The sequence below is a fragment of the Halichoeres trimaculatus genome, unplaced genomic scaffold, assembly GCF_033239565.1.
Source record: "Halichoeres trimaculatus isolate MK-OKI-2021-1 unplaced genomic scaffold, fHalTri1.1 fHalTri1_scaffold_5, whole genome shotgun sequence".
Classification (NCBI taxonomy): Eukaryota; Metazoa; Chordata; class Actinopteri; order Labriformes; family Labridae; genus Halichoeres; species Halichoeres trimaculatus.
Window position 1 is genome coordinate 16,196,089 of NW_027437183.1, and position 27,253 is coordinate 16,223,341.

The 27,253-nt window shown below is 39.1% G+C and overlaps 1 protein-coding gene across 4 annotated transcripts in view; it reads right to left on the minus strand.

Moving 5' to 3' along the window:
• frmd3 (FERM domain containing 3) overlaps positions 1-27,253 on the minus strand; it is a 64,818-nt gene that overhangs the window by 22,835 nt on the left and 14,730 nt on the right. The window contains exons 2-11 of one of the 4 annotated variants that reach the window (XM_074670162.1): positions 24,533-24,637; positions 22,199-22,241; positions 16,059-16,137; positions 12,071-12,168; positions 8,957-9,080; positions 6,586-6,673; positions 5,179-5,267; positions 4,721-4,784; positions 4,346-4,381; positions 1,923-2,011 (exon numbers count right to left, since the gene is read on the minus strand). In XM_074670162.1, the coding sequence (XP_074526263.1) occupies positions 1,923-2,011; positions 4,346-4,381; positions 4,721-4,784; positions 5,179-5,267; positions 6,586-6,673; positions 8,957-9,080; positions 12,071-12,168; positions 16,059-16,137; positions 22,199-22,241; positions 24,533-24,637 (815 nt within the window). Of the gene's footprint in view, positions 1-1,922; positions 2,012-4,345; positions 4,382-4,720; positions 4,785-5,178; positions 5,268-6,585; positions 6,674-8,956; positions 9,081-12,070; positions 12,169-16,058; positions 16,141-22,198; positions 22,242-24,532; positions 24,638-27,253 lie in introns of all 4 variants that reach the window. The other 3 variants (XM_074670161.1, XM_074670163.1, XM_074670164.1) reach the window with 3 other exon arrangements.

A 27,253-nucleotide genomic window follows, 5' to 3' on the forward strand; every position in this document is an offset into this window, starting at 1 on the left:
GCCAGGTGTTCCTTCAAATGCTTGAAGAAAAAGTGTTGCCTTGGTGTACCAATACGTTCGGAAACCAGTATGTCTCCACACAAGATGGTGCACCAGCTCACACATCCAACGTCACACAGGCCTGGTGCAAGCAGCACTTTCCTGGCTTCTGGGACAGGAACATGTGGCCTCCGTCAAGTCCAGACATCGATCCAATGGACTATGTGATCTGGTCTATCCTGGAGAGGGAGGTCTCAAGAGTATCTCACAGCAGTGTCACTGCTTTGAAGACAGCTCTGATGAAGTCATGGTCAAAACTTGATGCAGAGACAGTGAGGCGCTCATGCCAGGTCGTCTCCAGGCTATGATAAAGGCAAAGGGTGGCCATATTGCGATATAGAGAATAAAGTATAGAAACTGTGTTCAATGTTTGTAATGTTTGTCTGCAAGCATTTTTGGATAGTGTGGTAAAAACGATGGGTAAATCTTTCTGGCCCACCCTGTAATCACTAGAAAGTGATTGATCATGGAGAGCTTACATCTTTCTTTACCTGATCCTAAACTGATCTATGAACCATTGATTAATCTTATTTATGTGACATTATCAAATACCTCCTTTTGTCCATCTTTCTGAGAGAAAACAATTAATTATTAGATTTAAGAGGCAATGACTGACTAATTTGGATTATTTTTGCTCCATATTTGACTTAAAGATTAATGAAGTACAACAGAATTTTGAGTTTTCACAAGTTCAGGTTTTCATTGGTGTTACAAGTAGTTTTCTCCTCACATTTCTGCAAGGATTGATTGCATGTAAAAAAACAAAAACAAAAAAAAAACAGAATGGAGAGTCAAGTGGATGTAATTCATCCACCATAATCCAATCTTACCAAAAATATCAGTTGTTAAACAGTGATTGAGATTAAATGACTCTTTGAACAGACATCTGTATGTATCAACAGCTCTTGAGCATGTCCCTCAACTTCAACTACATTACTGCTGCCTAAGCTGAAAGTTAGAGTATAAAAAAGGCAAGGCACGGACAGTGCAGGGTTAGAAGGAAGTCTTTTATCTAATTGCTGGCTACACCAGAAGCTCTGTTTGGCTGATGTTCCCAGAGGCTTAATCCTCAGACGATAGCTAAATGACTCAAAAGTCAAGCCCAATTTGTTAATTCTCCACTTTGGAAGCATCAAGTGCCATAAAATACACATGCAGATAGTTCTTAGATGCTTGTTGGAGAAAACAGACGATAAAGAGTCTTATTTAGACAGAGACGCATTGTAAGTTGGACAACTTTATCATCTATCATGCACAACAAATTGCTCTGTTCACATCCCCACCGAGCCTTGACTGAGCCAAAGAGCTCATTCACTCTGTCTGCTCACGACAGAGTGAACCATGGCCACCGCCACCTTGACCATGCTATAAAATTATGTCTCTGCTCTGTCACTTTCGCCTTCACCCTGAGCTTGTTTCCATTCTTGACACGCCGGCAGTGTCAATAGTCAGTCAATAGAGCGATGGCCTCTAGGCAATCAGCTGCTCCACAGTGAGGACAGAGGAGAGGCAGGAAAATAAGGTGAAGGAGAGATAATGTGCAAAAATCAAAGTGGAAGTGAATTTCTAACAAAGGGTTTCAAGTTCTGATGACTGGGATGTACAGAAATGTTAAAAAGACTTCATTTTGACATTTTGACATGAATGTAGCTGCAATCAACAACATCAAAGTCATCTTGGTTAAATATTCATAGAGTGTGTTACTCCCATGTCATATCTAGTTATACACATATTTTGCAGTTAAAGTTGAAAAACTTCTATCTGTCTATTGATAAAGGGATATTTCAGGGTGTAAAGATGCTGCACAGCCTCAGCTAAGAGCTGAGAGCTCAATACATGTCCTGAAAACGTCAGTGTGTGTTGGTTGCTCTCTGTAGACGTACTTGTAAAAGGCCTGGTTCTCCACCCCACACTTCCATAAGTGCTTACACGCTGCAGGGGTTGAGGTGTGAAATGTCAACACCAGTTTCTTCTGCAGAGAAGGACAAAACAGCAAAGAGACAAAGGGATGAGAAATGAGATCTCTAAAATAGACACGAAAAGGAAAAAAAATGTGTGTGAATAAGGACAAGAGAAGTGCTGAACACGAGGAGAGGGAGCTGTGCAAAACGCTGACCCACAGACCCAAAGTGGTAAGCTTAGCAAGATGTTGGACAGATAGTGATTTGGCCACAGTGTTCTGCAGTAAAAGAGCCTGTAGCCTGCAGAACATGAGATATAATGGACAAGGAGGAAGGGGGAAATGTTCCTGTAAATGTCTGGTTTTCACTCCTGTGTGTCTGGTAATACAAGATACCAGATCGATGAGGCTTTACAACAAGGGTAGAGAGGGAGAGGAAAGACTGAGATCAATATCATGAGAGAGATGTACTGTAAAATGCTAACAACCATGGCCAGGCACCGCCGTATGTCATATTTAATTATATAAATAAGAAAAAGAGGATAAGAGCACTGGATCATGAGCTAGAAATAAAATAGGTTTGAGTGTTGCGTTGATGCTGTTTGCATCCCTTAAAGTCAGCGGTATTGCTCAGCCCCCTCAGTGCCACACATCAGTTACTTTGGTGGTGACTTACACACATTGTGTTTGTGGTCATGTGTGTGTGTGGAAAATCCAGAACTGCATGTATAAGTATTACTTACAAAACTGTCTCTGGTCCCACTTTGGCTGACATGCAGAGGTGCTCTGAGAGCATGACGTGACATTTTATCATTCATTCATTCTGATTACACAGGCTTTACGAGTAAGAACAGCAGAGGCTACAGAAATAACTCACAGCTTTTTTGTGAATACCTCAATCTACATACCAACTCTCTGGCTAGTTCTCCACCGCTATCTCTTTGTTAAATATAGAAAAGTATTTAAATTGATCATCAGATTAATTAAACTGTAGTTGACATTTTTAGCTTGAGCTTCAATAAAAAGCCTTTTAAATAGCTATCAGTTCAAAGTGGGACGGTTAAGTTGATGTGCTCCAGGTTTAACAACATTAGTGAGGGCAAACAGTGAAGTCATGCAGTGACCTGTCACACAGGGGGAGACTCAGAACGAACATCAATATATAACTCAAATTCTAATAAAATACAGTGAAAATGACAGTGAAAAATATTCACGTAAATGATAGAAATGTATACAAACACAAAACACAACAGACATAAGGACACAACCATACTGATGAAATAAAACCTCATATGACGTTAATAACATGAACAAAGTATAGATTATGTATCATATGTATCATAGGTATGAAAAATTGTGTATTAATGTAATAAATTGTTATTGGCAAACAAGATGGTAAAATAAATGTTGACTGTCTCATTGGTAGGGGCCCATATGGAGCGATTGGTATCAGCCCCCCAATTTCCATATTATGGACCTTTATTTGTATTTATTATATTTATCACTGTCAAATATTAATTGATCTTTTTGTGAAGCAAAATTTGCTCATGAGGTTATTAAATTAAGAAAACTGACACACAATCAACTTTTTGACAAAATTAGAAAACAAAGAAAAATAGAAAGAAATCAAAACAACGCCACAACACTGAACGACCAAATAAACACAGTAAAGATGAGTAAAAGACCCCCGGTTTAAAGTGAGGTGAGGGCAGGACTGTGGACAGAGGCATCAATTTAAGGATTTCAGTACAACTTAATTATTGTGCTTCTGTTGTTTCTTGATTTTACTCACCATTGATGACTATGTTTACACACAGAGAGAAGAGACAGAAACAAAAAGATCAAACTGCATCTTCAGCCACTCATGAGTTGCCAGACAAACAGACATACAGACAGACAGGCAGACACAGACTGACAGGTTAAGCAGAGATGAGAAAGCTGCTTTAAGCCTCTGGAATGAAGACAGGAGTTATGTGATTGATTGGCTGATTGGTAGATTAAAGAGCAACCTGGCTTCAGCTAAAGAGAGTACTTTTTATGTAGGTTCATTGTTAAATATAGAAATAAGACAGCTCTGAGAAACACAACCAGGTCAAGATAAACAAAACTAAACATAAACTGAAATTGGTTTGCAAAGATGAGGCTTAGCACAATAAATGCTGCTCAGAATCTACCAAAGCTCCAGACTCAGCAACAAACATGAGCGTACAAATGAAACCTGTGTCCCAAATGCAAGAAACCTACATTCAAAGCTTCTCTTTGCCTTTATATGTCATTATCAAACATATAAGTCATACATGTTGAACATGTTGAACATGTTTTGGTGTAGGTCTATTGAAGGAGTCCCATATTTGGGCCACAGAGGACACTTAACGTGAGCGAGGCGGTTAGTCGTAACACACCCACCATCCTGTTACAGTGAATCCTGCCTGTTAAGGAGATCTGAAACAGTGACACACACATACATATATACAGTGTGTCTGATGGTGGACAGGATTACATAGACAAACTGTATAGCACATTCATCTGATGTAACCATTACACATGAAGAGAGGAAGGGGACAGAGAATAGAGGCAGAGTCCTATTGTGCATCTGCTTCAAAGTCATGATCCTTTGTTTCTCCAAAAACAGCAAAACTCCACAAACATTAGAGGTTAAGATCACCAGCATGCTGCATACATCATGATTCATTACCCCATGGAGGAAACTACACAGCAAATTTCAGCCTTCATTTTCACCGTTTGGGGGAGACGGTTCATGCAGGAGGATGCTGCACTCACCTCTTTCTGGATCCCAATGACGTAAAAGGTTTTCCCCTCAAATTTCAGCTTGCTCACATCATTCCTGCAAAAATTACAGGGTTAGGACAAAGTGTTGTAGGAAAGTGAAGATGACCCAGGAACTTTATTCTGAACTCAACGTACAGTTCTGCAAAGAACAAATTTTCAATTTTGTTTGATAACAGTGGTGAAATTTAACCCTTTATGTACAGCAGTTGTGCTCAACTTAGGGTTTCTTGTATTTGATTTCCCTGGCTACACATTTATTCTATTTTTAAATGAAAGGAGCTGCATACATTGTTTTTTTGCCACCTATTTGTTCTTAAAGCTCATGTGGAAAATTTCAAGTTTCTGTTGATTTTGACGCCCCCTATGGACAAATTGCTCCTGAAGGGATTTTTTTTTTTTTTTTTTATCTCTGACACTTTTTGATGACATTTGACAGAAACTGTTTTTACCATTTGAGGAGGTGGATCCTCTTGTTTCCCTGGAAAACCACAAAACCTGTGGCTGTGAACCCAAGGAAGGCTGTGGAACCTGTAAAATCCTGCAAACACACACACACACACACACACACACACACACACACACACACACACACACACACACACACACACACACACATACACACACACACACACACACACACATACACACGCAAGCATCCACACACATGTAGTGTGAGAGGCAGCATGTGGCATCATGGGATACGATTGGTTTAACAGCAGGGAGACAAGTGGGCTGTCAATAATCTCTATGGTAATGACGCCTACACTCAATCACCTGACTGTTTGTCCAATTTGTTGCATCAAGAACAGGCCGAGAGAATACTGAGTAGGTGGACTCAGTCAGGTGGAGTGAGATACAATAAAACCTTTATCAGCTGGAGCGTATAAAAACAATATGTTGCTGTCACTCTCCCACGTCACTGCTTCTGCTGCTTCTGATGGAGCTCCATTCTTTATCTTTTTCACAGTGACTCTCGCTCTGTGTTCCCCATATTAATTTCCCTTCTACTTTTGATACTCAATCTTCAGAGATTTGTGTGCGCTTGATGCTTTTCAGTTTCAGAAAACCAAATGAGGAACAAACCCACTGACACGAGCAGAGCAGATAAAGGGGATCCTCTCCAGCAGACAGAATTATCTTGTTAATCTGTGAGGCTGACTTGACTGTTTATGGGACGGGAGTCCATATTTTGCAGTATGAAACACAGCAGCTCTTTAACAGTTATTTCTAATCTGATTTATCCATCTCCATCTATCACAGTATTGAAAGAAAAAAATCATATCAAGAACATAAATGTGACAAAAGGTTAGTCTAACCACAGATATTGCAGGACCTATGCAGTGAAAACCGACAGACTTTGGCTTCCTGGAAGCTCCATCTGAATGATCAATGAGGGTATTGAATTCACTGCAAGAGCACATTTCTTTTTGTTAAGATCATGTTTCCAGAGACAATGAAAGTAGGCCACTCTTTACTCATATCCTTCCTCATACATCCTTCATTACTCGTCTTTTGGTGACCTGTCGGGTTTTTAAAATGGGTGGGAAAGTAAGTCTTTACATGGCCTAAACTTTATTAGAGAAAGTCTTTCTCCATATTTGTGCAATTAAAAAGCGCATGCTAATTTATAATTGGCTATAAAAAAAATCAAATGCACACAAATACAGCCCATGTCATACAAACAGCAACCATGAATGCTTTGAGATGAAGATCTCATGTGAATAACTGAGGCATGGAGAACAAATTGTGCTAACATGAGGAGAGAGATCTGCATGACTTTGATCAGAGTGATTCATCAGCAGCACAGAGTCTCACAGAGCGACAACATGTGCGTTATCTGTATCAGATGATGTTACCTTGCACGGATGAGGGTCGACTCCGTATGTTTCCAGGCTGTGAGCTCTTTGGAGCATGTTCAGCTCAGCGATGGAGGCAGACTGACCCCTGAGAAAGAGGAGAGGAGAAGCTTTTTTAAAAATCAGCATTTTATCAAAAAGAGGTTCTTGATGTTGGTTAAGCTGTAGTTTCAATGCCTGTGTGTTGATCTGATTGGTCTTTTACCTCCTTCAGGCCAAAAGGACACTTGAAGTCTAAAGAAGATTTATTTACCATCGTTTTTTTTTTTTTTTTTTTTTTTTTTTTTACAAACTACCAGTACAGGCTGAAACTGAGCTGAGATTTATTGTTATTATTGATGACAATAAATAATTCTTCAGAGACTATGAGCACCAAACACAATATCTGTGTGCATGATATTGATAGCTGCTACATAACCTAGTGTGTTGCTCTCAAGGTTTTTCTGTGTCAGATGCTCCAGTTTGTTACTGGAACTGGAACTGTCCACAGTAGTTTTGATTTTTCCACAAATCCATACCATAAATACTGATGTTGATAATAACTTAACAGTAGGGCTGAATGATTTTGGAAAATAATCTTATCGCAATTTTTTTGGACCAATATTGCGATTGCAATTAAGCATGCGGTTTATCTTCTGCATAATTTACTAAACACAATCAATAAACCGTTCCATAGTAGGACCAACACGACAAAGGATGCTGTAACATATAAACAATTCTTTCCTGTAGGCCAGACCTACATGTTAAGATGTAATAAGATGAACTGATACAAATAACTTATCTTTATTTAACTATAACAATCACAGCAGAATATTGATGGATTGATTTAACTTCAAACCTTGTAGATGTGTAATATAATTATCATTAAATACCTTGAAAATCAGAGAAAGGAACAAAGCACTGCAGAACAACAGGCCTGGTATGAACAATAATTTGAAAAACAACCATGAATATCCTCCTCTCTGAATCACACACAAAATAAAGTGCAGAAATGTTAATAAGACCAAATCTCTGGCTCAGCCACTGAAATATGTCAACATGTGGAATTCACTTTTTAAATGCGCATTAAAATTTTTCCCCTTTTTTAATTGCAGCCTTTGCGATTTGAAAATTGTGTTCTTTCACATTGTGATGTAGGTTTAAATTTGATTAATTGTTTAGCCCTCTTAACAGTATTAGAATTGCAGTGATAAATAGATGTCAAAATAGTGTTTGCATTAACAGAATTTAAATTGTTGTAACTGAGAGCTGATTCGGTGTTTTCACAGCAGCCCTCTGTCATGTGATGTGTGATGTAACTGAGCAGTGTTAGTTTCCACTCTGTCTGTGAACTCGGGCTGCAAGGAGCGAATTGTCCACATGAGAAAACACAGCTAAGAACTGCCAGCCCATTAAAATAAAGAGTCATGCACTGACACAGAGTCCACTACATCTCATTTGTAAACCACCTAAAGTCTCTTTCTAGGCTCAGTATTAATTGACACGCTGCTAATCCTGTCTGACCGACCAGCAGAGGGTACTCAGCCCGATCTGTCTCTGCGCTGGAGGAAACCAAGGATTTGTCTTTGATTTTCTATAATCGCTGCAAGTGTGACAGTCACAAACCTAACAGCATCATTCATAAGCTGCAGCGATGATACAAGTAAACACAAACCACCCCAGGGAGGGTTGGATGTAAACATTTGCAGTATGCCATGTGATCTTATGTTTTAGAGAGATTTTATATCAACACAGTGAGTCCAAGAGTGCATTATCAGTCTGATCCACACTGTCTTTCTGAGAGGGTTTTAACATGTTTATCATGTCTGAGCAGTTTTCAGGGGACTCGAGGATATGTTTTATCAAGTCAGGGTGCAGCTCATTTTTGCCTCATCTTTACTCGACAGGGGATTTTCATCAAAGTCTCAATTCAGGATATCCTTTTTTAACAAGCAAGATGTCCAAACCAAGCATTGAAAAATAATGAATGTTCCTTCTCCTGCAAATTAATTCCAGCTCTCATTTTAACATTATCAAAGCTGAGACATCTTCTGCCACATAATGAACAACGGCTCATCCAATTTTGTCTCCTGCCAGGACGAACACAGTGATTTGTCGTCTGCAGGGAAGAAAACTTTCTATGCAGCATGTCGTGAAAACATAGTTCAAAAGACTGAGGATCCAGGTCTGTCACCAAAACCACAGCGTTAACAGATAACAAGGATGTGACTCCAGACAACACAGAGCCACATCAGACACACAAATGCACTCACACAAATACACACACACACACACACACACACACACACACACACACACACACACACACACACACACACACACACACACACACACACACACACACACATGCGCACACACACACATCTTTTACCTGAGCTCGTTCTTGTGTATTTCTATAATCTTCCTCTCCAGTTTAAGGGATTGTTTAGGGAACAGCTTAAAGTCTCTGATGTAGTCTGATGGATGCTCTTCAGGGTCATAGTCTCCGAGCTCAGCTGCAAAGAGACAGTGATGTCAATGTAATGACAGTTTATAAAACAAATTCACAAAACTGTGGAGAAAAAGGTGTAAATCTATTTGAAAGTACGATTTAACTTTTTAACTTCAAGAGACTTGTGTTGGGACTGGGTTTCAATTAATATTGTTTCTGATGTTGTCTGACAGCTAGATGAGAAGTGCTGTCTGAATTAAGTGGAGCTGGATCTCTTTGCTTAGCTGGATCTGTTAGCTTAGCTCAACATGAACTGGTAACAGATGGAGACATTGTAGTATTCTGACATTTTGAATTAGTTTCTGTTGAATTTTTGACAGTCAGACTGTTCCCCTTCTGTATTACTGCTGAATGCTAAGCTAACTCACCCTTTGGTGTAACTTAATAATCAAAAAACAAATAAAAGCCAGGAAGAGTGCTAACAAGATAACAAATTGTTTAAAACAGTTAATCCTTATCTGGTTTAACAGCTTTTTGTCGCTCCAAAATTAGTTTGTTGCTCAAGTTTAAAGGCTTAAGACAGATATTTTTCAACGGGCTATTTTCATTTCCACTAAAGAATATACTCATTAGCACTATAGATAAATATATGCCTTACTGAATCAAGAACAAAGTCCTAACAGACACTTAATTCTCCTTTCAATCCTTTTTAATTAGCAGCAATCGTAAAGGTTAAATCAAATACTTGCTGGGGTTTAATTAAAAAGTAATCCTCAACCTATTCTCCTGCTCTGTAATCAACACCCGCACAAAGAGGGACCTGCCCTCCTTAGACAAAGCAGCCAATGATACGCTGCAGACACACTGCGAGTCGAGATAGTGCAGCCAGTCAGAGTCTGCTCTCTGGGGATACGAGCCAATCAGAGGGTGTCTGCACAGCTCAGGGATTCGTCCGCTAGAAGGGTTCATTTAGACCAAAGAGCTCTGCTAATTCCACTCTTAATCCATACTGAAGCAAGTAGCTATAGACTGTGATTCAAGGTCTAAGTGTTACTGATAATTTACTGAGGGGAAAGAAATTTACATCATCCCCCGTCCCAAAGGTGAATATACATCTTCTGATGTTTTAAAGTATAGATTAAAAATACAAGCCTGGTGATTTGAGCTGTAGATGGTGAATGAGGCAAAGACCAGCAAGAGATAGTGAATTACTGAGACTTTGCTCAGGTTAGACAGAAATAAAAATTTAATAGCATACATCGTGAGACACCACACAAAGCAGTTTTGGGGTAAACACTTGGTATCTCTGGTAACACTCAGCTTACTAAGTCAGTTGAAGCTAGCCAAGGCTAGCTAGTTAAAAATGCTATGAGGAGGATCTGTTTTAATTGGACTGCCTCGCCACTTTCTGGCCCCGAGTCACACACGCTGTTTTAAATTACTTTTAGCGAGGCGTGGTTTTGTTTTGGAATTAAATGGATGATGTAAATGATTGGATCAAAACAAATTTTCTTTGTTCAAGGCATCTTTTTACTAAATACAACACTAATACAGATCAAGTATTTATGTAGCAATACAGTTTGAAACATGACATCAAGCAAACATTGTATCCATCTGTAGTGCCATGTAGCACCAATGGCTGCCCAGTGCACTGAGGTATCCGCAGGCTAACATGACAACAAGTAAACACTGTCAGTTTGTATGTAGTTTAGTAACTGTCTATATTTAGTGCAGCTGGCAGCTCGGTGCTCCAAGACATGTCTGTAATGTGTAACGCTAATAAATCCTGGTTAGCTATGTCCTGCGAGTCATCTACCAAGCAAAGCTAACATAACCTCACTCTTCATTTTATTGACAGACTCTCAACTTTGAACAGACCACTGCAGAATAACTGCTGCATGTGGGTTGGAATGAACATCACAAACAGCTTAGCCTCTGTGTTAGCCTTTAGCTCGGGCTGTATCACTCTCCTGTTTAACTTTCTTCTGCTCTTCTGTCCCTTTTCTGTCTGACAGTTAGGCTCCTGTGTCCACCATCAATACAAAATCAATCAGAGAAATCATTTTCAGCAGAGAAACACATGGATCTCTTTGTTTTATCTCTTCTCACCACTAAACTTTGTCAACTAGCATGGTGTTGTCATAGAGACCAAGATGTGCCCTAAACCAGTCCAGTCCTGCTCAACCGAATCGGGGAGCTAAGAAGTAGTAATTTAAAACAACTTGTAACCTGTAATATTGGCGCTGATTATCTCGTTTTAAAGTGTGGATTAAAATCAGGAATATATCTAGAAGGTAGACTTTTTTCAAGATCACTTAGAAACTCCTCACAGCCCTTTATTGTTGAATTTTGAATCCATGAATCTTGTATTTTTTTTTAACAAAAATAATACTATTTACAACAAAAATGCACTAAGAAGCATTCGGAGCCAGATTAGCATTATGTCAAACTCCAGATGAGTTGACTCTTAAGCACAAAATAATATTTGTATGCAAAAAGCAAAGTGATACTGGCACTGACAATGAATTGGCAGGATTGATTAGATTCTGAAATATGTTTTTATTTTTCATTCATGCTAAAGCTGGAGATGCCACAATATGACATTCTTGGGTATGGAGTCCGAACTACAGCTAGTTCAGTTGTCTCAGTTAGCCTAAATGATTTAGCCGACAAACACCATCATTCAAGAATGACTAACTGAGGTTGGGCTTACAAAGTGCTCATGTGTCATATCATTAGAAGAAACAGGTCAAAAGTCCAGCTTCTTTTGAATGTATCTTCAATAAAAGCATGTTTCATCTGCATCTCCTTTCATCAGGCAAGCCGTCAAGTTTTAAAAGTTTGGAAAGTTGTTCAGGACAAGATCTGAGACATTTGGATCTAATAATGGACGATCAGAGCTAAGACCATAAATGTTAAGACAGTTTGAATCTGCAACACTTAATGACAAAGTTTAGGTTGCAGATGTAGTGTGAATGCAGTCAAACCTGTAGTATAATAAAAACTAATAGGGATGACACGCATCCAGAGCCACTCGCTCTCACTGGGGCTCACCTTGTACGATACATGCGCCCAGGTATGCAGCCTCAGCAAAAGGACAGAGGAGACGACCATGGTAGATGTCTCTCTTCAGCTGGAGGTACAAGAGATACCTGTGCACACAGAGACACAAGAAGATCATTAAGTTAAAAACAAAGACAGAATCAACCAGGCTAAATGTTTTTTTTTATTTTAATTATTATTTTCGAAAGGAACAGATGAGATAACAGTAGTTAGAAAACACTAACTCAGCTTAGTCTCAAGAGCACCAGGGAAGAAGCAGGAAGAAAAAATAAAATGAATTTAGTGAAAAACATGTAGTGTGGCTAGATGGACAAACATTCAATCTTTAATTGACTTTCTTGAGTAATTAAATTCTGGTTTTCTCGCTGTGTTTTTCTTTTCCTTTGTCTTCTCATCTTTGACCAAATGTATCCGACAATATCATTTACAGGCTTATTATTTGGGGCATCAGGAAGTGTCATCTGTCTTTATCCTCTTACTTTATTCTAGTCCGTTATATAAACCCACACACCCGATCGATCACTGAGAACACTATTTATAGAGTCAGCTGTCAAAATAACAACAAACTGCTGAATCCCCTTAAACTGACACCGTGCTCCAAACTTTTAAGGTCTCCTGATTTACTCCTCCACTGTCCTGACTGTTCTTTCACCCAGTGTTGATATTTTCTCTCCTACAATGTTAAATGTGCATTTGGATTTCTACATATAAATTGGGCCTAAGTTTAACAGTTTATGTTATTGAAGAAGTTTTATGCAGTATTTTGTAAAAACAAAACAAAACAAAAAACTCTTGAACAGAAAAACTGGATATTTTAAATGAAAGACAAATATTACTTTGCAGGTCCAAAATGCCTCCTGAAGATCTAAATCAAGTGTCCACTCTCTGTACCACTACTGTTCTATATTATGATGTTATAAAAATAATTATAACTTATATCGATGTCATTTCTTAGGTTACTCTTTCCAGATTTCTTTTTGATTTTTTGGTCGAAAGTAAAGTGGAAGAGGAAAATGGCAGACTTCAAATAGCATCCTGGAAACTGGAGCACATGCAGCTCTCACACATTAGCATAATAAGATTTGGATTTTGAAGATGAAAAAAAAAACCCTGTGATATTGAGCGCTCCACTGGATTTCATCACTGACTGCAGGTCTTTCTGAACTTTCCAAACTCCAAGTGGATGTGAACTCCATATAGAGCCATTTTACTGTGAGATGAGGTTGTTTTTGCATGAAGACAAGCTAATGAACAGCAGGACTATAAATATATACTTGAAAGAGACAACGTTCACTAAAGGATCTGGATGAGAAACCAAGGAAATGAGAGAGCTGAGGCCATGCCCATGTGAGCTAGGAGGAGAAGGAGCTGTGAGGACAGAGAGAGACCAACAGACGGCAGGGAGGAGACACCTCAGGGATGAAATTAAGGAGAGACAGAGCAGAGAGATGTGGAAAAGTAGGGATGGAGGAAAGGGAAGATGATAGAGTGAGTGTGTGAGGGAGAAGCAGAGATGGTGAAAAATTTCAGCTGAGACAGGATGGAGAACACAAAAAATAGAGTCCCTGCTGAGTGAGAGTCTCTAATTAATACTTAGCGTGAAAGAAGGAGTGTGTGTGTGTGTGTGTGTGTGTGTGTGTGTGTGTGTGTGTGTGTGTGTGTGTGTGTGTGTGAGAGAGAGAGAGAGAGAGAGAGAGAGAGAGAGAGAGAGAGAGAGAGAGAGAGAGAGGGAGAGAGGGAGGGGAAGAAAAAAGAAGAGAAGGACAGAGAGAGTGTGGTGAAAGACAAAAAATTGTCTATTCTTAAGTTTGATTATAGACTACTTTGACCAACTGAACTTTCATCTGTTAAAGCAGCAGGTCAAATATGTCTTGTATCCATTGTACTAAGTTACTTCTCTGCAAAGCCCACGGAGACACAGACTCTTGTTAAATTTTGATTTTTGGAGTGGAGGCTAAATTGCTTCACTGATTTCAGGCGTTACTGTTTCCCTGTTTTGAACTCACAGATCTTACCTGACCCTCCATTCAAGCTAATGTTACTCTTGGTAAGGCAAAGCTCAATGTCCAAGTCGCACAAGATTAAAGACGCTGTGCACTGCTTGTGGAGCTAACATAGCAAACCCAATCATAATCTTGAAAGTTGGCCATCAACTGGTCCATATGACCTTTAAACCAATCCAGGCCTGTCTGGATCTTAAAGCTAATATCTACTTTAAATCGATGATCTGTGACCATGCAGATAATTAGAGTAAAGTTAACCTTGAACTTCTATTCTTATTCTTTTAAAACATACATACACAGTGGTTTTTAGAGGTCAAATCAAGCATACCTTGTGAAATCAGCTTAAAACTTGTTTAAGGTCCCATATTGTGCAAAAATCACTTTCTTAAGTCTTTCAGTGAAATTTGTGGGTTTTTGGCTTTCCTCACGGCCCACAAAATGTGATATTTAATGATAAAACCTGTAGCCTACTTAGTAGTGTTTGTGACTGTAAAATCCTGACCTAAAACAAGCTGTTTGGATTTGGGGGGTTTGCCGACGTCAGCGAGTCCCTTTTTTGACCAATCAGGAGCAAGTCTGACCTGATTCTCTCCAGCAGCGGGGAGGATAATGCAAAAGTTGAAGAGCCAACACTGCTTTGTTTTTGGCTGTAAACTTCGACATGGTTCCATGCACAAGCTTCCCATCTTGGGAGAAGACAAGACTAAGTGGCTAGAGTTCATTTATGAGAGAAATGTGCCAGCTACACTCAGTAAAACTGTGCATGTGTATGCTAGTCACTTCACGGCCGACTGCTTTTCCAACTTTGGACAGTACAACAGAGGACTAGCGAATAGACTGGTACTGAATCCAGGCGCATTACCAACCATCCGCCAACAAACCTCGGACCCTGGAAATGTGAGTATTTTAAATGCTGTGTGCTGTGGAGCAGATGTAAGAGCTTTTCCTCAGTGTCCCCCTGTCTCTGTGTTAGCTTCAGGATGCTAACTTTAGCTGCGGTTAGCCTGTTGTTTTAGCCTCTAATGTTACGGTAAACGAGCTTTGCTGTTTTCTAAACATTGTGCACTCAGAGCTCATGGCGCCGCTCTCAGTGACGTGGAAGAGCGTGGCGGTATCAGCGGTGGCTTATTTACATATGAAGGTCACGCCCACTAAATCAGACCATTCTGAATAGAGGGGCTATGAGAGCCTGGAAACAATGCTGCTTTGCTTGATTTATTGGCTTTTTGGACCAAAACATGTTACTACCATTTCATGAAGACATCAATGATCCATATTAAACTGCAGAAAAGGAGCATAATATGGGACCTTTAAAATTTGTTGATTACTTTTATATATTTTTAAACAAAATAAGCTTTGATGTTCAATATCTGCTATGCAAGGTCACATAAAGAAAATCAAAATAGTCTTTATTTCAAATCTCAGGGTTTTTTTGTAGCTTCATGTGAAAAAGTTTGAACAAAGAGGTAAAGGCATCACTGCAACACAGTAGAAGTTAGACAGTCACTACATCAGAGTTGTGTTGGCAAGCGCTTGGACGTTCTGTGTCAGGGATCATACATTTGTAATCAGAGAAGTGTTTCCAAAGACTTCAGGAGTCCCTGCTGAGGCTTTCACCAACACAGACTCTGTAGTGAAACCACCAAAGGTTCTTCAAGTCTGTCTCTGATAGCGCCCTGCAGCATATGTGTCATTGTCTTATTGTGTGTGTTGATTTTGGTGGCCCCTGTATCATTTATAAATCAGGTGATCATCTCTGTGACTTGATCAGATAAAAGGACCATATATAGAGTAATCCATCCACCTCAATTTGCGGAAGCACCAGAGCGGCACTATAGTCGGACTCAGATTACTTAATATATGATTGTGTTGAAGCAGCTTTCATACAATGAGAGAATAGTGGTGTCTTGTTTTTATTTTTACTATTTTAATTAAAAATCATCCAGAAAATGTTCAATGTGAGTGAAAGGTATTACCTCGTTAGCTCCTCCTTGATTTTCATCGGCTCATGAGGATAAAACTTGACCCTGAAGCACATGGTGTACGGCTGCTGAGCTGCTGGGGACAAGAAAGCAGAAACTTTAGGGGAGCGTTGAAACAATGGAGAACAAAGGTGAAGAGAGTTCAAGCTGCAGCTGATAAACATGAAAGAAACATGCCAGAAGAAATGTGGGAGGAAAAAATAGATGTTTTTGGAAAAAGGGGGAGAGGGAAAAAAGAGGGATGAGATAAATGAATGGGTGCAGCAGAGGAGGGGGAAGAGTCATGGGGATTATGTAAAACAAGACGAAAAAAGCAGTCAGAGACAAAAAAAGAAATCATGTCTCTAATATTAGTCATTCCATAATTACAGTAATTACTCATCACACATAATCTCGCTCACACACACACACACACACACACACACACACACACACACACACACACACACACACACACACACACACACACACACACACACACACACACACACACACACACACACACACAAAGAGCCTCACTTGAACTGGGATCTGTTTCTTTCCTTTGATCTAAGTCCTACAGCTTTTTTGTGTGACTCTGTGAGAGTGTGGCTGCCAAAGAGAAACTGAGCTTGGCCTGTTTTTTTTAAATATGCAAGGTAACATGCATTTATGTAAGAGTCCACACACACACACACACACACACACACACACACACACACACACACACACACACACACACACACACACACACACACACACACACACTCAGTTATGGACTACAGAGTGGGATCAAGCGACAGAAATGGTTTAAAGTCCCTCCCGGGGTCTCAGAAGTGAATATAAATAATATTCATGTGCACACATGATACACAGCATGAAAACATGAAAGAAAACATCACAGAGAAATTAATATGATTTGATGCATGCTGCATTTATGTGATTAGCAGAAATAACTTGTGGATCAAAAAGCACTACAGTCAATTTCCTTTACTCTGATTTGAAGTTCAAGTATTGACATAGACTGGATATATACACATACAGGCCTGTCCCCAGTTTCCTTAATTTGTTTCCTCTATAAGTCCAGCTAGACCTGTTTAAGTATTCCATTTTGTTTCCTGTTTCCTTAGGAAAATAAAGGTTTTTTTTCATACTTCTGTATTTTTCCCTTTTTTTGTACCATGACAGTGAATCTAACAAGGGGTAAAAGGGATAAAAGAAATGAATCAAAGAGGGAAAAAAATGATATTCTTTGTGGTTGAAGTTCTCCATAATCTCACGTGAAGAACTTTTTAGTTGTATCACTTTTGGGGATGTCTTTGGACAATGTGTAGTTCATAGACTCAAGACTTATTATATTGCACATGAAAAATTATGTATTATACTTATTAAGAAAGTAATGTGAATTTGAATGAAAGTTATCTTTTCCTGTAATGATGAACATGGTGTAACAAAGTATTGAAAGGTTGTATTAGTCGATGTGTATAAGCACAGGAATATGATCCAGATTAGTTCAGTGTGAGATGTTTGATCAAGTTGTAAAATCATCCTATAATGTGACTCAGGAGTGTGCACCAAGTAAAAGCTCACTCAGGAACTCAGAGAGGAAAAAAGATGTTACTGCAGAGAAGAAGACAGAGAAAGATGGTAGGATGTAACATGGGAGCACAAGTCTGTGCAGAGTGGCCTCACCACTCTGTCTTAAATGGCTGCATCCTCTGCGGTATTATCCCGCCATGAAAAACAGCACACATCTACATAATGCATGCTGAAAGACCAAATCCTCCCACCCGCTCCCAAAGAATTTCAGCTCCAGCTTTTGCTCCAGCTTAAGGGACCAAGATGTTTTTGGAGAAGGTTTTAGTGAAACTGAATTGGCACAATACACTCTCAAAAACACTCACACACACACACACAGACTCACACACATTAGTACAGAGTGACGCATATGCATGTAAGCTGAGACGCACAAAGAGAAAATAAAACACAACCTCACATCCTAATTTGAGAGTAAATCCTGCTACAGGGAGAAGTGATGTGTCAGAAGGACTCAGATCTGTTTAACACTCGTCCTCCATCTCTTTCTCTCTCATCTCTTCTTCTCTCTTTCACTCTCTGTCAGCCTCTACCATTTCCAACTGTCTCTTCAATCTTCTCTTTTCTGCCTCTAGTCTCTCCTAATCTGACTTCTTTCTTTAGATGCATTTTCTATCACTGTCTCTCTCTGAATCACCCCATCTGACTTCATTCAATTTCCTATTCCGACAGTTTTTTTCTTTCTTCTTTCACAATTTTACCCATCTCATCCTCCCCCTTGCACATGTTCTGATGAAGCAGAATGTGCTGCTAATGGCTGCTTTATTAATTTATAGGAGGACAGAGTGAACAGCGCAGTCATTAAACCGATGCGTTACTTAAGACAGACACTGTTTATCGGACAATTAATCCACCAAATGTAGAAAAGTAGGCGTTGCAAAGAGGAGCTCTGCAGCATCATGCTGTTTACATCAGACATTTGATAGGTGGAAATAATAAAGGAGATCATAAACTTATATGAACCACTCTGGCTCCTCTAGACTGGATTGAAATGTGACAAAGTGAAATTAAGGCTTTGGCTTCAGATTTCAAGTAAATGTTTGCTTCCTGATTTTCTCTCACTGTATAGAAGTTTGCTGAAAAAGCAAAATGTGTTTAAATTATTTATGAAGTAGAGGCAGAGTAATCTTCCCTTGCCATTTCAGCCACTTCTCTTCTAGGAAGAGAATAAAACATTTGCCTTTAGAAACACTGTGCATCTTGCACTCAGACAGCACAAAGTGTTCTCATTATGGTGTTTTTAGAAACCACAATAATTGTCCAGTTTGACAGCATTTCACAGCTTTCGCGCTTGCAATGCTCTCCATCGTGTCTGTAAACATGGAGAGGATGGTGTGTTTGCTTGCCTGTGTTATGTTGTTGTATCTGCCTCTCTCCAACTAATCCTTAATCCAAATAGACTCAACAGCTACAATTTTTTTTAACACACTGACTTCATGTGGCGGTTGTTGTGATTCAGAGTTTTTATAAACCTGAACTGATCTGTTTACAGTCGTCAACAGCTTTCTACAACTTTTGGGGATCTCAATATTTTTCTACATTGAATTAGTTACTGTGGGGGCTTGTGTCATGCATCAGTTCCAGCTGCTAGTGGACAAATCTGTGCATTATTTTGTACAGTGATCCTGTATGGTACCACACAATGTATGAAACATTAGCCCCGTTTCTTCCAAGCAGTACGGTCTAGATCAGTACGGTTTGGTATGGATTGGCTCGGTTAAGCTTGGTCTTGATTGCATTTCCACAGCCAACCGTGCCCCCTCATGGTAGGCTGCGAACAAACTGGAAGCCGACAGCCGCATGTAGTGTGAAATCCAACAAAGAAGACAATGCGCAATGACAGAAGACATACAGCATTTCGTTCTCTGTGATTGGCATGTGGCTCTTTGATACAAAGTGCGATCAAGCTTTGTTTCAGAGAAGTCTGTGTGCTGCCAGCTGCTGTTGCACAGTAAGTAACGATTCTACCGACCAATCAACAGTCTGCAGCATTGTAGCTCCATCTTCCGTGAGCGGATCGGTTCAGTGTGGCACCCATACGAAAGGGTCCCAAAAAGTGGGATGGCTGGTCTCAGTTATTTGGGGATCTGTCCCGGGATAAGTCAGTGGAAACGCCACAAAATGCGAGCCATACCAAGACAAACCAAACTGGAGTGCTTGGTGGAAACAGGGCTATGGACGTAGAGTCAGTGATGTCACTCACTGATTTCTGAGTACAAGTGTTAGAGCTTAGATTAGAGCTAGATTACATGCTGACAAGGGTTCCACAGAGATTGAAAAATTCTAGGTTTTGTCGCCATTGATTTAAAATAATTTTTCTATTACAGACAAAAAGGCCTGATTTTGGCTGGAAAATTTGGAAGATTTTGTTGTTTTTTTCTTGTCATCAGCTTGAGTAAGGTTTTAAAAAATGAACTTGGTTGAAACAACATGATTGATTGCAAATGATATCATGAATCACATATGCAAACAATATCAAGCACACTTGGTCATCAATCACTTCAGTAGCCAACAGCATTTCCATTGAGACCATATATCTGGATTTGGAGTCTAGAAGTCACATCAAGTGGAGTTTTGATGATGGCACTGAGGTAATGTTATCGTTAACTTTAAGAAATGAAAAGTTGAAAAGAAATGAACACATTTAAGTGAAACTTACAGATGCTCATAAAAATGTGTTTAAATTTTGAGGCTAGCCATGACAAACATTTATGCCTATATTCATGACAGTTTGACCTAGTTAGGAAAAAAATCCTGGAAATCAATTTATGTGGTCATTTAAAAATAAAATGTTACACGTTTACTAGCATTTCTGCATCTGAAAAAACAAAATGTTTTATATTTATACATGTATATGACCAGTAAATGCAGTTAATATAAATTCCTGTTTATTCCAGTTCATTTCACAAAATTTGCATGGAAAGTTTCCCACTATGAAAATTCCCAGAATTTTGCAACCCTCATACTGACTCAAGCTAACTTTTTATTAACCTCAGTATACTCAAAGTGTTGGAGATGAGGCAAGCTTTAGCCCCAAAACATCAGACAGGAGACCCAAGGGCAATTCTTTGACTTTTAGTTAGCTGTTATCTCTATCTATATGTATTTTTTTTTATTTAACTCCATAATTTCTTGTAGTTATAGCTATTTCTCATAAAATGACTTCTAAAAAAATGCAAAAAATAAGTGCTTCGGATGCAGCATCAACTCATACTCACACCATGCCTATCCTACAGCCGCAGTTTAAAGGATTTAAATAGCCATACAGAAAGAGACTCTATGTTGTTGGTCATCTTTGCTTGTGAATGTAAAAGCATGCAGTGTGAATTTCAGTCGGTTACATCAGCTGCTAAAGTTTACTCACAGGAGGTATTTACAGTATCTCACAACAAAATGAACGATTTTGTGTTGGAAAATGTTAATCGAGTCCTTTTCTATCTGTTATCTGTCATCATTCACCAATGCAACTATAATGGTGATGGTACATAAAAGACAAACATGGATAGGCAGTCTTGGTTGCTGACAGTCTGCTTCTCCTTTGTAAGACATTAAGAGGAATTAGTATTAATGTCTGTATCAAAAACCAACCAAACAGAGATTATGTTTCTGCTCCTTTTATCATGTTCACATCTGAGTAATGTTCCACCAGCAGAGTGACGTCATATTGGGTTCAAACTGGGTCCAAGAAGCAGGATGAAGCGAGTCCACATTCACACTGCTCACCTAAAACAAACCAACTGGACCAAAGAAAACTTGAGAGACTTTAAAAGTAAACAGTAAGCTTGCTGACTTGTGTAACAACTGAGTTTTCTGTCTTGTGTTTGTGATTCCCTGCTGTGACTATGTTTTTTTTTTAACTCTGTGGGTTTATTTTCTTGTTGGGCCACTGCTCCCTCCGGCAGTTTGTTGTGTTCCTGCTCTTGTCACTTCGTCTGCCTTTATTGTGTCTCTGCTTGTCTCCCTTTGGTGTTTCTGAGAAAAACTCCTGTCCAACATTGTGTGGCTCTGTCACTATTATGGTAATAAGAGCCTTGAGTGCAGGGGATGTAAAGGGTGGTGGGGCAATAAAACTTTTCTGCAAGATAACTCCCTAAAAAGCATGTGTTAATTATATACAGTAATTTCATTAATGCTTTGGCTTTGTAAGAAGTAATTTCATGGCGGCAGACCTCTTGCTGGTTTATCTTTTTCTTATTTTCTTGTTGTCTTGTTTGAATGCCTTGTGGTTTTTCACACTGTCGTCTATGTGCAGTCATGACCCTGTGTGTATCACAGTCCCTGTGGTGCTGTCTGCTCCTTGTAGAGTTTGACCCCGTCACACTGAGGATGTCTCCGGAGGATAACTCAGGCACGCAGGCAAGACCTTAACAAACACTCATTGTACTACACATACTAAACTGCATTCATGTGTTTGCAACCAACAGAAAACATACACAGTCTGAAACAAGTGCCTGCATTTGAAATCCCGCAGTTTGCAGAACACACATACACTTACACAGACACACATTTAGATACAGAACACACAAATAAAAGTCAAAGGGAGCAAAAGTGACACTTACACTTCATCTGTCTCACCACGGGCTTGTTGGGCTCCAGCCAGTGCTGATAAAGAAAGAGAAAGCCAGAGGAAAAGACAGAGAGAGGGGAAGTGGGTAGAAAGATTTTAGTAAATGTTAAAAGTAAGTGTGTAATAGTATTTATAAACTCCAAAGATTTCACATATTTCCGAATCACATCTGTGTTCACATTCCATGATTTATTTTACATGCAGAAGAGGCACAGCTGGAGTTACTGCACCCTGCTGTGTTTTAGCTTTTTTACACTGAGACACTACTTTTTGTTGTTTTTGTGTTGTTTCTTTGTCTTTTTGCATTTTAAATGAAGCGAGCGGCTGGCTGAGCTTCTGTTCATCTCCTCTGTGAGTGGGCTGTTTTAAATATGGAGCCTGATCCTGTTATTAGTTATCACTTGAGCCTGTGATAGAAAGTTACTGGCTGCCTTATTATTTATATCCAACACTCCCATTTTGGCTGCGCTGACTCAGCCGAGGCTTTCCTGTCAAACGGCTTGATCATACTTTTTATGTTTTCTGTTATGATCATGTTGAGTCACATTAGTCTGTCATTGTTTCTTGGTAGCATTTACAGTTGATGTTTGTTTAACCACAGGATGATGAGGACACACTGTTGTAGTTGCAATAAAACAAATCACACAGAGGGGAAAGTTGCTCTGTGAGGAACTTTTAAGCTGTGTGAATTCTGAAAATTCCTTCACATGAAATTGGTGGTATGTTGTTTTCCTAGAAAGACGATAAGCCCTGGTCAAGGAGTTTCTCTATCCAAAATAGTACTTTAACAGGAAATGTGTATCGTTTTGTTAATCCTGCTGCAGAGTCATCTATGAGTATGAAAAATCATACAACAAAAGACAATCAAAAGATAAAAAAAACTCTGAGCTTCCTGTCTTACTGCTGGATTTCATCAATTCATTCCCAAACATTTGTAGTTATTCCTAGGTGAGAACCAAATATTGACTTGCTTTTTCACCATACACTGTATACTATAAAGAAATTGAATAATATTTGTTTCTGAAATTAATTCTGAAGCCCATCATTGGCAGATGCCAGATTGGAAATGCTGAAGAGGGTTCCCACCCAAGGGAATGGAAAAAAAAAATCTCCTGTACAGTGTGTGCTGATAGAGAAATGATTTATTCAAACCAAAACCTCTTTTACAACCAAGGTATAAACATGTTTATTGTGGCTTTAAATCAGCTTTTGGCTTGGTGTGTACACAGCTTCCTTCTTTTTGCAGCCAGTTTAATTTTCTTTCAAAGAAAATCCAACCAAAAAAGAAGCACCAAGATTAAGAGAAGTATAAGAACAAATGTGTCACTGATAATCTAATTATACCCTCTAGGTCATAAAGAGCCACATTTTTACAATGACACTATTATATAACAAAAACAGGTAGGACTTTTTCACAGCGCCTTCAAATTAAAATCTGAGACTTAAATCAACCATCTCTTGTAAACCCCTTGATGCCTGTTGTCGCAAATTTGTTACATACCCGGTCATGTCTTGATGCAGCTGAAATGACCTTTGTGTCTCATTATCACCTATTGATTCATATTCTGCACACACCACAGATCCTTCAGATCCAGATGTCACAATATATTAGTCAGGGGATGAACTTCTCATGTCTGTATATTTAATATAACTTAGTTATAACTATTGTGTGTACTATACTCAAATGTACAATCTCCACTCAATTTAATGTCTGTAAGAATGCAAAACTAGATAAAAGCTATGTATTTTTAAGTAAGGGGTTAACTGGTCAATTTACAAATAAATAAAATAAAAATGAATGTTTTGGTTAATTGTTTTATAAACTGTAGGTTTTTCCATGATAATGCAATATTAGCTATGTTTTGCTTTGTTTTGTATTATTCACACTCCACGTTTTTTGGGTTTTAAACTCCTGCAAAGACAGTACAGGTTTCTTATAGACTCTGGCTGTACACTTACATGAAGTGCACTGCGTACACTCTGCACTTACTAAAACTGTACACAAAATCTTACTGGGTAGTGTTGTCTCAAATCAAACACTGCTGCTTCACACTTGCTGGAAGTGACGATCGCATTTCACAAGCGTTCACAGGTCTTCATCTTCTGTTATTCATTAACTGCAACCATCAACCATCCTTCAATCTGCTCCCACCCCTTCCTGGCCAAGATGGCGACTATTGTGGGTGAGAAGTGTCCAGTGTTTCATCACTCAAGTTTTTGACAGTTTTGAGTGCGACAGCTGAGGAACAAAAGTGACCTACATCTTTTCATACCGTCTGCCTGTAAACATTCAGTGTTTGTGTCAGTGTGTGTGTTTAATAGTTACCCTCTGTTTCTCAGGGTCCACATATCGAATCCCGAAGTAATCTTTCTCCAGCAGGTTGTAGTGGTTGCACACATGGTCTAATATGAACTGACCTTTGGTGTCTCTCTGTGAAAACAAAACACATAAAAACTTAGAAACAAGATATGATTTCATTTTTTAGTATCTAGTACTTCTGTTCATGATGATAGACCCTATAAACCTCCCTGCAGTAAATGATAGCAACTGCTTCAGTGCACCATAATCACAGCAAACAACCCTCCCCTGGGTCATATTCCTGTGATGTACTGGCAATTTTATCACGGCTGAACATGCTAATGGAAAATAAATGTCAGCTTCCTTCAGGTCTTGGGGTGAAAATATCACACGGTGGTCATAACCCAGCCTCAGCTAACAACATGCCAGTAAATAAAGTCCATGTGCAGTTCATGAACACGGTGCAGACAAATAGAAATCAATAATCACTCTGCATTTATTACGCCTAGTCAATATCTACTCATCACATGACCACACACCTCCGCACACACACACACACACACACACACACACACACACACACACACACACACACACACACACACACACACACACACACACACACACACACACACACACACACAGGCACTCAGGGTGAAGTCCATGTAGCCGGACACAAAACAACTCCATTTAATGCAGATGCATGTAAGTTTCACAACGTTGATGCATGTGTTCATTAATGGATGCTGTATTTTCATTCATCTCATTGAAACACTCATCTACTGAACAATAGACATTTGGTCATGTTATTCGCATCACACATCCCCTCAAGTGTACTAATTATGTGTGTGTGTCCATTAACTGCTGACGGAGGTGGATTCTGTGCTCAGCTGAGCAGGACTGATTGATTCTAGAGGAAATAGTCAGTTTGTCCTTGTTGTGATTCATTCACCACAGGAGACACACATAAATGAAAACATAACACGCAAACACAAAGAGCATACTACCAGTTATACAACAAGGCACATCTGTGTCTGGCCCATATTGTCATTAAAAAGAAAACATAAAACTGTCAATCAAGACTTTTTCATGAATATTTTTTTAACTCTCAAGATGTTAGTTTAAAAAGTCTTATCTCATATAAACTCATTTAAAACTTGAAACACCTGAGTGTCATTATGTGTTATTACCTTAATTTACTGTATGAGCTGAATTGGTGGTGTCTCCTCTTTTTCCCTTCTGGTTTTGTTTGAGCGGCAAATAACACAATAGAAGTCATATATGTTTCAATTCGCCGCCACATCTACAAATGTTGGTCTTATAGGTTTGATCTTTCTCAACAAGCAGGCTGACAGCATTATTTTGAGACTAAGCTTAAAAAAAATTAACAACTGTCTCACAGGCAAGACGAAGGAGTTAAACACAGAGACCAAGAGATAAGAGAGTAAAATTTAAATAACAATAGAAAAACAATGGAGCCAAACTGCAACAAGCTAACACAGAAGAAATTAAACAGAGATGAATTACTCACTGGATAACGAGCAACAGGTGTGAACATAGGACTCAGGTGGAACTAATTGAGTTTAATCAAAGTGGATGGAAAAACCCAGAGGCAGGAAGTAAAACAACGCATGACACACAGGGACGGAAAGGTAAAACAGGAAACACTACACACAGAAGGAGTACAGATCACAAAGAGGAAAAAAATATGACAAAACAAGACAAAAAATCCTCTCTGGTTAGGAACACAGGTAAGCCAAGTATTGAACACAAGAAATACAAAATAAAACAGGTAGAGGTTACAGAAATTCAAAACAGAACCAGAGCAACTCACAGCATATGGAATGAATGATGGACAGCAGTTGTTGAGTGATGTGAGTGGTGGTTAGAGATGGACTCAGTATTGTAAAAGTAATGACCCTCAGATAGACAGTGTGTTCATGCCAGCACTCAGTTAAGCTCTGCAGTGAATTAGTAAACAAATATTCAGTTTACATTCCTGAAAAAAGTGCCAGAATTTGGTTTGAACTGATCAATGTCTGCAATCTAGTTTGTCCAGTTACTGTTAAAATCTTTCACTCATATCAAATGTTTCTCATCTGTTGACATCTGTGCTTCTACTCCAGAAAACATCTTCCAGGCATTTCAGTCTCCACTGAGGGCAGCACACACTTTCTCCTTCTCCTATCGTCATTACCCTTAAGTTCCCTACGATGCAGCTGGTCCACTGCTTTAAGTCTGTTCTAAGTTGCCAACTTAAGTGAATAAACTTCTTTCTTTTGACTGATCTCCCCTGATTGAACAGAGATCTGAGACTGTCTTTACTTCTCCAGTCTCTCTCATGTCTTACTGATCTATTCTAACTCTTAAAACCAACTGTTTCCCCTTTGGATTTAATAAAACATGTGCTTTCTGGTGGTGAAAAGAGGGAAAAAAATCAGGCACATCAGGACTGAAATCAGCAACTTACATGACCCTGTTCAGTCCTGACTGCGGCATGTGTTTCTGTCTCGTTTCACTCCATTTCACATGTGTTTTGTTTGGTAAACGCTGCAATCTTTCACAAAGGTATAGAACATTACTTGATGAGTCATGCTCCATTTCTCAGTAAACAAATCTGTTGTTTTTCTGTAAATGCAGCCTACAGTAGGTGTTGACAGAAGAGCCAACAGAAAGATGCTTTTTTTTCTAAATTCAACAGGAAAATACTACAAACAGAAACAGCACAGTGAATGGAACAATGGTCTA